At 45.9% G+C, this 12797-nt stretch overlaps 1 protein-coding gene across 1 annotated transcript in view; it reads left to right on the top strand.

Annotated features, from left to right (window-relative positions):
• clic4 (chloride intracellular channel 4) overlaps window positions 1–12797 on the top strand; it is a 41997-nt gene that overhangs the window by 15837 nt on the left and 13363 nt on the right. The window contains exon 2 of the mRNA XM_080784394.1: window positions 12128–12237. Within this exon, the coding sequence (XP_080640520.1) occupies window positions 12128–12237 (110 nt within the window). The remainder of the gene's footprint in view (window positions 1–12127; window positions 12238–12797) is intronic.

Below are 12797 nucleotides of genomic sequence, written 5' to 3'. Positions count from 1 at the left end.
TAAAAAAGTGTTACAGGCCAGTTCCAACGTGAGGCATTGCACCTTTGTGCCCTGTTAAAATCCACACGCGGATGGATAGATGGACTCTCGCTGCATGTGAGAGAGAGAACACTGCAGTGTCATCGTCGCCTGCAGACTCGTTAGCTATAAGACCTGGTGCAATCAACGCCGGCGCACGCACAGTCGCGCGCACACACACACACGTGCACGCTGAATGTTATCCAAGTTAGAGTGGAAGTGATGAGGCATGACCTCACCAGTGGAGTGTGTGTGTGTGTGTGTGTGTGTGTGTGTGTGTGTGTGCACGCGCGTGTTCATCCCCGGGAGACGAGCTATAGCGGCCCCCGCTAGCTGTGTGAGCTTCCATTGTTGGGTGGTGGTGTTGGAATGGTGGTGGTGGTGGTGGGGCTGTCCCGTCCTGGACAGTGACGCCCCTGATGATGACTTCCCTTGACTCTTGGGGTGACTCACACTCTCCCGGGCCACCATGCAGCTGTGTGTGTGTGTGTGTGTGTGTGTGTGTGTGTGTGTGTGTGTGTGTGTGTGTGTGTGTGTGTGTGTTTATTGATTCATGTTCCGGAGAGACGGTGTAATCAGCAGTCAGCTGTTATGAGAACGTTTTCCCATAAGGGTGAGATGTCGCAGCCGCTCTCTCTCTCTCTCTCTCTCTCTCTCTCTCTCTCTCTCTCTCTCTCTCTGCGGAAGATGATGCAACACTCGGCAAGCACTCGGTAGTTTTCACAGCGGCCAATGGAACGTCGGAGGAACACGAGGGGCGTTCCCGAAACGGGCAATAACACGACCACTGAATCACCGTCTCGTTGTGTGTTCGTTGGAAAACGTTCATGAACGTCCACCACACCTCGGCCCCTCGATTTCCCGACATTATAAGGTTGCCGCCGCCGTCCCAAAATAGGTTTCTTGCCTCACTTTGGGGTGTTTTATTGGGGGTGGGTGTGGGTGGGTTGGTGGGGGTAGTGACGTCATGGTCCAAAACAAAAAGAGCTCTGTGTTGTGACTGTACAGTGTGCTCTGCTGCTGAGGGAGGCATGCTGCGTAGCACTGGAACAATAATAATATTAATGTGGGTGCTGGCGGCGTGTTTCCTCCTCCGCGTCATCAGTGGCCATACCCGAAGGCGGGGTTGGCGAAAGGGCCTTTCTGTGTGGAGTTTGCATGTTCTCCCCGTGTCCCCTAGGGTAGGTACCCTCACAAAAACATGCAGTAATCCTGGTCTCTAAACTGCCTCCCCCTGGCCAGCCGGGGCGCCTGATGGAGGGGAAAGGAACTGGTTGGAATAGCGTGTTCCTTCCACGCGCTACGTCCAACCAGGGAAACTCCCCCCTGTCAGGTGTAAAGGAGCAACTTGGACACTCGGGCATGAAGGAAGCATGAGTTAAGTCCGTTGCTCTCCCCAGGTTGGCGGAGGGTGTGTAGAGCCCAGGATCACAGTAGATGATTGACACAGGGGTGAAAAATGGGTTACAAAATCGTGGGATAACAAATATATTAAAAAAAATATATATATATATATATTAATAATGACACTTCACTTATAAGGCCCCAAAGTGGGGGAACCAGGGGGAGGGGGGGGGGGCGTCCTTGAGGGAGTTCCAGGGGGTCCCCAGCTAAATGATAGTTTGGAACCAAATGGACCTTTTTTTTAATGGGTCTGTAACTCTGAGAGTGTATACAGTAAATGATACATTGATTTTACAATATAAATTGAGGGTCCCAGAGATAGAAATACCATTAAATGGGGGGGGGGGGGGGGGGATGTCCGTAGACTAATTCATGTCAAACTTCTGGTCCTTGAAATTAAACGGGTTGAGAGGGGGGTCCCTGCCATATGTTTTCAAATGGGGGCTAATTAGTGCCAATTTTGGGGGGTCCTTGACATGAAAAAGTTTGAGAGCTATACTGTTCTAAGAGCACTCCCCTTTTCCACCAGAGTTGAACTGGTTCGATTATTTTTTCCCCCGTTTTAATATTGAACCAGTACAGAGTGTTTACACTGTAAATGAATTGGTTCAGAACCCTTAAAGTTTGGTTTGGAACTGGAACCAAAAAATGGCCACTGGTTCCATGAAAAGCACCAAGGTTCCATGAAGGATCTAGAACGGAACCAGTTCAAGAACCAAAGTTATTTTGATTTAAAAAAGGGGCCAAAGTGTTCTACAAATGCCTGCTAAACCAGTAGTTCTTTCAAGATTTTCCGGAACTGTTCAAAAGCTCAGTGTGAGCATATCTGCTATTTTTGAATAGCCAACCCTCTAAAGCCGCAACACCTAAAAATTACACGGGGTTTTCCTAGTTTTAATGGGTTAAAATACAGAGTCGTCTCAATGGAAATGGAGTTTCATTTTGTGCTGTGGCAAAAAGTTAATATTTCATTTCATTTAGTGAGATCCTGACGAGAGAAAACATATAATTATGAAATGTATACTTTATAGAACTCCTCTATATACAAAATACAACGGCATAATTTCTTTCCATTACATTTTAAAGTTTATTTTTGGCATACATCTCTTCTCTTCCTTTTTTATGTGTGTAAACAAAAGCATTTTCTCTTCTGGTTTGTGTTTGATATGGTTTCATCATGCGTGCTAGCTGAAGGTCATCATTACACACACACACACACACACACGCATGCACGCACGGGTGCACACACACACACACACACACACGCACTGAGTGAGAGCAGCTGTATAGAGGATGTTCAGATGATGTGGTGAAAGACACCTTTAAGGAAACTATATCATTTTAGCCATACAATGTATTATCATCATTTTAGAAAACTGTTAGAAGACATTTGTAGACTCGGCCTCAGGTCTCAAAGGCCAGGTGTGTGTGTGTGTGTGTGTGTGTGTGTGTGTGTGTGTGTGTGTGTGTGTGTGTGTGTGTGTGTGTGTGTGTGTGTGTGTGTGTGTGTGTGTGTGTGTGTGTGTGTGTGTGTGTGTGTGTGTGTGTGTGTGTGTGTGTGTGTGTGTGTGTGTGTGTGTGTGTGTGTGTGTGTGTGTGTGTGTGTGTGTGTGTGTGTGTGTGTGTGTGTGTGTGTGTGTGTGTGTGTGTGTGTGTGTGTGTGTGTGTGTGTGTGTGTGTGTTTATAATCTTATCTACGACCTGTAGCTAGATGGTGTATACCAAGCAGAGGAAATGTGGCTTCCGCCAGCGACATCATCACTTCAAACCAAACAACAGTCCTCTGCATGAGGAATATACGGGACATTTCTGGAATAGTTTCTCCCCACCAGCCCTCCCCTCTCCTCTCCTCTCCATCCTCCCACCAGCCCTCCTCTGCCTCCAGCGAGGGGCCCAGAATGGGATAAATACTGTCTGCATTTATCATCTGCCTTTCTTTCTCTCCTCCATCAACCGTCTTTCTCCTCCTCCTCCTCCTCCTCCTCACACCTTGGGGATAGGGATATGCATCATGTGTGATTCTCTGTTACCTGCCAATCTCTCTCTCTCTCTCTCTCTCTCTCTCTCTCTCTCTCTCTCTCTCTCTCTCTCTCAGATATATCACTGTCTCCCTCTGTCCTTTGCCCCCCGTCCCCCCCAACGTTGTATATATAAAGCAGGAGCGCAGTAGATGTCTGGGAATTGTCTTTCTCTTGTGTCTTTCCATCTTTGCAACAGGCTGCAGTCTGCTCTGCATGCAGAGTATAGTGTATATACGTAGGAGCTCTGAGGACACACCACACAACAACAAAGAGAGAATCTTTATCAGCTGTGCAGCACTGTTTTCTTTCTTCCTTCATTATTTTGTGTGTAATCACTTATGTTTGACCACGTTCGACCTGGCATATACCTGATTTGGGCATGTCTTCCTCCTTGTAGGCAGAAGTTACACAAAAACAAAAGGCAGATTGTTCACAATGCGTCATACAGTAGGTCGGCTGCCCCCCCCACTCCTGACCGTGTACATATTTTCCTGTAGTCCGAGGAGTTCCTTTCAGCAGGAGGACATGTGTAACGCATGTGGAACAACATGCTCTCCCACCACACACATGTGGAAGAAGAGAACGTGCTCTCCCACCAGAAGAACATGCTATGTCCCTCCCTGCTGAACAGACCAACCTGTAGGAGTTGCTAGTGCAGTATAGCCTGAGCTAACGTGTTACGTTTCTGGTCTATAGGGGGTGGGTCGCGGCTGAGATTTGCGCACGCCCTGATTGGATCTCACCGATCTGTCCGTCAGCCCTGGCCACTCCTCTCCCACCTATAGTGAAGCGCTACGTCACATAATTTGGAGCGACGCCCACCCGGAAGCGTTGACTCCCACTTCTAGACCAAGGCAGCCAATGCGTTCCTCCAGGCTTTCATTTTTCGCGTAGACGAAATGAAAGCCTGGGTATCGAGGCTACTATACTAGTGCAGTGACAGAGATCCTCACAGCTTCGTGCTCGCAAACCCTTTACCCTTACCCCTTATCCCTAAATTTATTTTGCCTTTTTTTTTTTACTATTTTAAAACATTTTAAAAATAATAACGACTAGCCAATCTACATCGACAGCTTGTACAGTAGATTGGCTATTTGTACCATTAAAAAAAAAAAAATGTTTTAACCCATTCTGGGCGGGAGCCCCTTTTGTTGTTAGCATTATGTTACGCTTTAGCCATTGAGAAATAGCAGATCAACAAGCTCATAGCTGAGTGCCACGCTACTTGTAGATCTGCTACAACTAATAAGTTTAGGGGTGGCGCAAGATATAGGGCTAAAAAGGCCTATTCATACTCCAGTTTAGGTGATACGGTGACCGCCGAAAACTATACACCATGACGTCGCGGATCTCGGCTGACCTCGGCCCCGGGCGGACGCCGGCGGCCGCTGGGAAAGTCTGACCTGAGATCAGATTCATACGAGGTTTCCACTGGACACACACCACTGGTCTGATTAACCCATTCTGACCCGAGATCAGATTCTAAAAAAAATGTCAGTCGTTTTTGGATTTTTCAAAAATAGCAGACCTACGTACAAGCTCGTAGCGCGACACTCGGTGGCGCGCTACGAGCTTGTAGATCTGCTATTTTTTCAATAGCTAAAGCATGACATGACGCTAACACCAAAATGGGTTCCAGCCCAATATGGATCATTTAGGTTTAGGCAGAGAGAGAGAGAGAGAGAGAGAGAGAGATGGTCTTGTGTGTCCGCTGCGTTGCTGCCTGCCTGGCGTGTGTTCTCCTCTGCGTCGAGGCCTTTTGAATCGGTAATCCTCTCATTGTTGCACTCCACTCCATGTCATGTGTGTCTGGCTGTCGCCATGGCTACCACCACCACCACCACCAACGTATACCGCGGCGACGATCCATAATAACTAACTGAATTGATCGGTGTGTGTATATATATATAGCGCCGTGCTGAGGGAAATGGGACTAATCAACCCATTGATGTTTTTTTTTTAACGTCTGTTCATTCATCTACACATAAACACATCGCTTGCCCAATGATGAGAGCCACACAGCCTGCTGTGTGGCTCCAAAGATTCGCCAGACAAACTTTTTTTTTTTTGCAGAGGAATCGAATAAGGCGACTTTGGAGGGCATATTCATCTGTTGCACAAAGGCGTTGATCTAATCCCAAAGCCTCTCTGTTATTGGATTCTGAGAAGAGAGGGAGGGAGAGAGAGAGAGAGAGAGAGAGAGAGGTAGCAGGACAATGACAACCCAACGTACAGAGAGCCATCCCACAGCGGGAGGACGGCATCCACTGTGTCCTCCTCCTCCTCCTCCTCCTCAGCGTGGCAGACGACTGAAGGCCACCATTCAGCCCTCTGAGGCGCAGTAGTATAGGGTGCTTTTCCACTGCGGAGAAGAACCCACTCCACTAACTGCTTTTTCCGCCGATTTTATAGGGAAGCCGAGTCCAACCAACCCGCAGCTATAGTCGCTGATACGGTATGGACGCTGTCGGACTTCGCTGTTCGTTCGCGGCAACGTCCCGCCGTTTGTGTAGTTAGTTAGTTAGTTACCGGTAGTTAGTTTCATTTATTGTCCACGTGTGGAAATTCGTCTTCGGTCTCAAACAGTAAAAAACAAACTGTTACAACAACAGCAACAACACTTAACACAATTATTTTCTCATGGCAAAAAAGTGCAGGACAACAGTGGCAGATACATTGGAAAAACAAACAAATCTAGCGAGACATGGTATCATTTAGTGCCTTAATGGCATTTGGTATGAAAGATACAAAAGGGATACATTCGCGAATGTAGATCTATGTAAAGCGCCTTGGATAAAGGCGCTATATAAATGCACCATTTACCATTTACCATTTACCAGGTGCATGCCACATTATAGGCTCTGGCCTGACGGCGCATGTTGCATGTTCGAGTCCCGTTCATGACGACCTTTGCTGCACGTCTTTCCCCTCATTTCGTCTCTCTCCTGTCATTCTTCACTTTAAAAGTCCATAGACTTGGCTATACGACATGACATCATGTCTGAAAGCCTGAAGTCGGTTGCGTCAAAAAGTATACCGTATACCTTTTTTTTGCCTAATGGAAAACGAAAGGTGTCAAAGTTTCAATGCGACGGAAATGCAGCAAATGTCTCGGTGAACACAGAAACAGATGGATCTGGGTTAAATGTCTTGCATTGAACAGTGGTCATGTCAGGACATCTTAAAGGCGCAGTGAAACGGAAATGGTGAACAACATGAAAATGGTGTTTCCACATGAAACACCGGTCTGAAGTTTCTGAACCAATCAGAGTGTCGCATCCCTTCAGGCGATGGGACGGTAGCTAGGGACGGTAGCTATGCTATCCGCAACACGCATGGTGTGTGTTTGTTTACAAATCAGATTGTCGGCCAGCTACACCAGTTTACTGTTATGTGGCTTATTTCTACCCTATAACGTTTCAGATACATATTTTAGCGTGATGATTAAGTTGAAACCGAGTAATACACTGTCTGGAATCTGGATGTTATCTTGAATGGGAATAAAAACGGAGGATTTCTGTAATCAGAAGCAGCTGTGTTGGACGGATGCGCAGATATGGGGAATTAAACGGGTGAGCTTCATTTTTATTGGCTTTTATCGATGTGTATCTCTACACGTCATCACGCAGCACGTTTTCGTTTTAATAAATAAATAATACAATCGTTTTTATGGACCTTTGATATAAAAACACACAGAAATGAGAATTTTCCCATTTTTTTGGCATCCATTGTTAGGTATGCCCATATGATGACCACGGATATGGTCTAAAAGTGTGAAAAACGTCTTTTTCATTTCACTGCGCCTTTAAACCTCCTGCTAACTTGGCACAAGTTCATCCCCAGCAGCACATTAAAACATTTTATCAGAATTAGAATGTTTTTTTTTTTTTACATAAGAACACTTTTGCCTATATTGATCACGTTGAACCTAACCCTACATGTAATGGACTTATTTAATGTATTGGCCAAGAAGCTCAGAATCTGTTTATTTTTTATTTTTTAGATGGAGCATTAGTGGATACTATAGAGAACGACCAAGAAGATTATTAATGCAATGAACCGTGCCTGAAGGATATGTGTGACATGTGTGCAGACAAAGGGGAAACAGTTAAAATCTTTCAAACGGGAGGTTTGGCTGCGGTAGTAAAAATGCACTGCATTAAGAGATGCATTCCATTCCTCCACGCCTTGTCCTGGGAATACCTGAATACCCGACATTCCTTACTCCATAGAACCACAGATGCAGCCTGCAATAACCCCCCCCCCCCCCCCCTCTGTGTCGTCATAATATTACTGCTTATAAATGACAAACCTTATTCTTTTATTTTTTGTTGTTCCCTACAAGTTTCTTTTTTTTTTTTTTCAAACATTGAGCATAACAATCGTGGACTGAATCTGTTCATATACTTTGCGAATGCTTGTGGTTTTCAGGTCTGAAAAGATAAAGATGCCAAATGAACATAGTCGTCAGACACCAGGGTTATATTTTAGTAACCACACGCCATGAATGACCTGGAGAGATCTGGACTGGGTGCGTGTATGCGTGCGTGCCGGCGTGCTCGCAATCGCACGACTCTCACCGAACTGGCCCCAGAGGCAATTTAACCCATTTTGTGCGGGAACCCATTTTGGTGTCGGCATCATGTCGTGCTTTAGCTATTGAAAAATAGCAGATCTACAAGCTCATAGCGCGCCACCGAGTGGCGCGCTACGAGCTTGTATAGGTCTGCTATTTTTAGAAAAATCGAAGAGCGACTGACTTCGAAGAATTTTAAAATCTGATCTCAGGTCAGAATGAAAACTGTCAGGATGTAGAAGACATTTTTTTTAATCTGATCTCGGGTCAGAATGGGTTAATGGACATTAAATTGGTTTCTTGGATGCGATCGCAGCCCTATGTCAGTCATCGGCACAGATTTCATTACGATCCTGCGCCGGAGTCCGTTAATCAAATCAAATGGTTGTTTTTCCTTCTGATGACAAACCCAAACCATATTTTGCCCTCTTATGTCGTATTCATTGTAGACACACACACACACACACACACACACACACACGTTTCATAACCTGGATGCTATTTGTCCTATACGACAAATAGAGAAAATTGCGAATATATACAAGCTCACACACAACACAAAAGTAGCTATTTTCACTACTTCTTTCTTGCTTATAATAATGACGTGCCCAAAATACACCGCTTGGAAGTGTCTTAACAGTTTGCATGTTGGCAGAAGCAGGGCTAGAGGGAGAGATAACAGTACATGATCCTGGTACCAGACGGAGAGATCTCTGAGAGTTGGTGCGTTTGCCAAGGAAAGTGTGTGTCTGTGTGTGTGTGTGTGTGTGTGTGTGTGTGTGTGTGTGTGTGTGTGTGTGTGTGTGTGTGTGTGTGTGTGTGTGTGTGTGAGAGTCAGTCAGTCAGTCAGTCATTGACTGTCAGTCAGTCAGTCAGAGAGCAGGCCACTTCTTGGGGGGACATTTGTGCTGTGATTTGTCACGCTGGTTCTTTATGCTGTGGTTTTAATCTTTTGTTCCAAAAGTTGATCACCCCAAATAACTGTGTGTGTGTGTGTGTGTGTGTGTGTGTACTTAGGACTGGGCCTGTTGTCCCCACAAGTATGGTAGAATTTCATAAATCAACCACAAGAGAAATGTTGTTTTCATGGTTTACAAAGACATTTAGAGCTAAAATTACAATTGGGAGAGGATTCCGTCGTATAGGATCACGGTTGGGTTTGGGGTTTTGGCTTGTAGGGTTAGATTTAAGCTTATAGGGCTACAAAATAGCCATAATTAAAACGTTAATGCTATGCTCTCAAGCTGTGTGTGTGTGTGTGTGTGTGTGTGTGTGTGTGTGTGTGTGTGTGTGTGTGTGTGTGTGTGTGTGTGTGTGTGTGTGTGTGTGTGTGTGTGTGTGTGTGTGTGTGTGTGTGTGTGTGTGTGTGTGTGTGTGTGTGTGTGTGTGTGTGTGTGTGTGTGTGTGTGTGCGCGCGCGCCTGAAATAAGCCTTGCAAATAGGGGAACAAGAAGCTGTCCTGTCCTTAATCACAGTGGACGGTTCCTCTTACACCGAGACATTAGCGGAGTGGATTAACCCATTTTGGGCAGGAGCCCCTTTTGGTGTTATAGCATTACGTTATGCTTTAGCTATTGAAAAATAGCAGATCTACAAGCTCGCAGCGCGCCACCGAGTGGCGCGCTACGAGCTTGTAGGTCTGCTATTTTTGAAAAGTCGACCGACATGGAAACATGGCTTTTTCAGAAAACTGTCGGGATGTAGAAGACGTTTTTAGAATCTGATCTCAGGTCAGAATGAAAACTGTCGGGATCTAGAAGACGTTTTTAGAATCTGATCTCGGGTCAGAATGAAAACTGTCAGGATGTAGAAGACATTTTTACACAATCTGATCTCAGGTCAGAATGGATTAATGGAGGCAGCAGGGGAAGTGTGCTGAAGCATTTGAGACAAGGGGGTCAGCTCTCTCTCTCTCTCTCTCTCTCTCTCTCTATGCTTCTTATGTCTTTAGAGAAGAGTGTGTGTACTTGTATTACGATACTCGGGAGGGCCAAATGTCCCCACAACAACAACGCGTTACAGTAGAATTTGAGAAATGGACGTTGGACGGGAGGACCATTTCTCTCACAAGAAAAACAACTCTAAAGGTTTTACAGTAAAGGGTTTGACGAAAAAAAAAGTACTGTATGGCGCTGCGACCCGTCGTGTGTTTTGTAAGACCGTATATATAGATCTGCTACCTTTCAGCTATTTTTCCGATGCTTTCCTAAAATCTTGATGACCTCCTATAGAGTGTGTGTGTGTGTGTGTGTGTGTGTGCGTGTGAAAACGTCATTGTCTTTCTGGGTGAGTGGAGCAGTGGTGCAGAGGAGATGCGATCGGTGTCGGCCTCATCTTCCATTCTCTTTTGGTGTTTTAAACATTATGTTATCATTTAGCTATTGAAAAATAGCAGATCTACAAGTGCGCGTATAGCGCGCCACCGAGTGGCGCGCTATACGAGCTTGTAGGTCTGATATTTCTTTTAAACCATCAACGTGTGGTGCAAAGCTTTGAATATGTTATACTCTTTCAGAGCGAACGTTTTTAAACTCAAATCTTTGCTTCTGGGGAGGAGGTGGTCCCTGAAACAATACATTTTCAGATGGGGGGGGGGGGGGGGGGGGTCAGCGGCCAATTTCATATATTTTTGGGGTGTCCTTGACAATGGTGATGAATGATTAGAAAAACTATAAACGGATTGGAGTCTAATCTGTTCAGTGTTCATCGTTAATGGACCGCAGTGGTTCCACGGAAGAAGACGGTGTCCGTCTGCTATATCTTCTGTGCACTCCTTTGTTTTCACTCCTGCCAGGGACGTGCACACTAGGGCTGCCGTAATTGTCCAAAAATTGGATTCGGATATTCGTTTTAAAAACCCACGTGGATTCGAACAATTCGAGCCATTCGGATTTCGGATTTCAATTCGAGCCAATCGGATTTTTTTATAATTATATTTACACCAATACAACCTGAGACATAACATTTAAGATCGCATTGCTGGCGCAACTCTCTCTCTCCGCGCATTGGTGTTGCTGAAAACTGAGATGGAACGGAACGCATACATTCTCCCTTCTCCAGTAAAACATTTTTCTTAAATGAGCAATCCTACAAGCCTTATCAAAACGAGGCACGGAGGCAGTGTTAATTCTGCTGCATTATTATTATCTGTGGACTGTGGGTCTGCTGGCTGCTGCCGAGTGCCGACGTTATGAAACTTTTTAGCTGGCTAGCGCCTGCGCTCCGCTCCGCTGTTATGCTCAAATTAGTGACCCTAAAGAATTCTGAGGCAACATGGCTGGAGACGAGGCAGCCAATCAGAACTGCGCTGCGCTGCGCTGTATAGTCTGTGTTTAGGAAATGTCCGAGGCAGCTGATTTATTCTTCAATTCAATGTATGCCGTTGTCGGCGTGTCGCGTGGCAAATATAACTAATCTACAAGCTCACAAGTCACAACGCTTACCCATGGCACCGAAAACTAATAATAATAATAAATAAATAAATATTTTTTATTTATTTTTTTAATTCGAACCTTAATTTTATATATTCGGTTATTAATTATTATTTTTGATTCGAATCTATATTCGGATATAGAATATTCGTTGGCAGCACTAGTGCACACATAGACATGCCCCTTTTACCCGTCTGTATAAAACAACTGCCCTTTCCAGGTACTACGAATGTAGCGTTTACTAATGGTGAAAGAAATGCAAAAGGCCCTCCTCTCCTTTCCATGACATGGCGCGCAATTTTTAAGGCAGCGTTCAGGAGAATTGCTTTCTTTCCCCCCAAGTCTCCTGAACTCGAAGGCAGCATTTTTGCGTTGAACAAAAATGTGTTTAGAAATCCATGTCGTTACGCCGCAATCTCCACTATGCTAAAGAGTGCTGGATTGCGCAGTGAAAATATCTGATCTATACACAAGCTCTCAACGCGTTGTGTGCTTGTAGATCAGCCATTTTCTGCCCTCTTACGGGATTTCAGCCCCTGCCTGCATCTATAACACTCTCTGCACGTCCCGGACTCCTGCATTCTATAGATATCTTATTGTCTGTGTCTCTGTGTCTGTCTCTCTGTCTCTCTGTCTCTCTGTCTCTCTCTCTCTGTCTCTGTCTGTCTCTCTCTCAGGCGGGGAGCGATGGCGAGAGCATCGGAAACTGTCCGTTCTCCCAGAGGCTCTTCATGATCCTGTGGTTGAAGGGGGTCGTGTTCAACGTCACCACAGTGGATCTTAAGAGGTGAGTCCAGCAGGAATCCTTTTTTACAGGCCATCGCTGGGGAGGGGGCGTGGGGCGGGCTCCCTTCCCTTCCCTTAGCCCTGCCCCCCCCCTCTCCCTCTTCATCCGCCTTCCTCCTCCTCCTCCTCCTCCCACCTCTCCTCTTCTCGTTGCTGTTCGGGGGGGGTCCCGCGAAAAGACCGTCACAGAGGGCGGGGCGGGGCGGTTTGCGCGCTTTGATCCGGCCCCGCCCTTCCGGCGCGTTCGGCGACGGCCGCCGCCACCGCCCCAACAACACCGACTGCTTTTTTGCTTTTTCCCATGACCCTTTCTTTCCCAAAAGCCGTATAGAAAAAAGTGCGCGGGACTCCAGAGGCTATATTTAAGGTTCCAACTTCCTGCCTCAGATTATTTTTTTGCGGGTTGCTGGGTAACATGTCATTTTTTACCGCCGAGGTCACCACGAATCAAAGGCAGGATTAAAAAAAGCAGATTCTCTGCAATTTTCAGCAGTATTTTCTCCTCCCAGAATGAGGGGGACTAGCGTTAAGTCGTACCAGGCTATAGCAGCAGCAGCAGCT

This window comes from Protomyctophum bolini (genome assembly GCF_963924005.1).
Source record: "Protomyctophum bolini genome assembly, chromosome: 15".
Lineage (NCBI taxonomy): Eukaryota > Metazoa > Chordata > Actinopteri > Myctophiformes > Myctophidae > Protomyctophum > Protomyctophum bolini.
The sequence above is the reverse complement of the archived record's forward strand: the minus strand, read 5'-3'. Positions and strand labels throughout refer to the sequence as shown.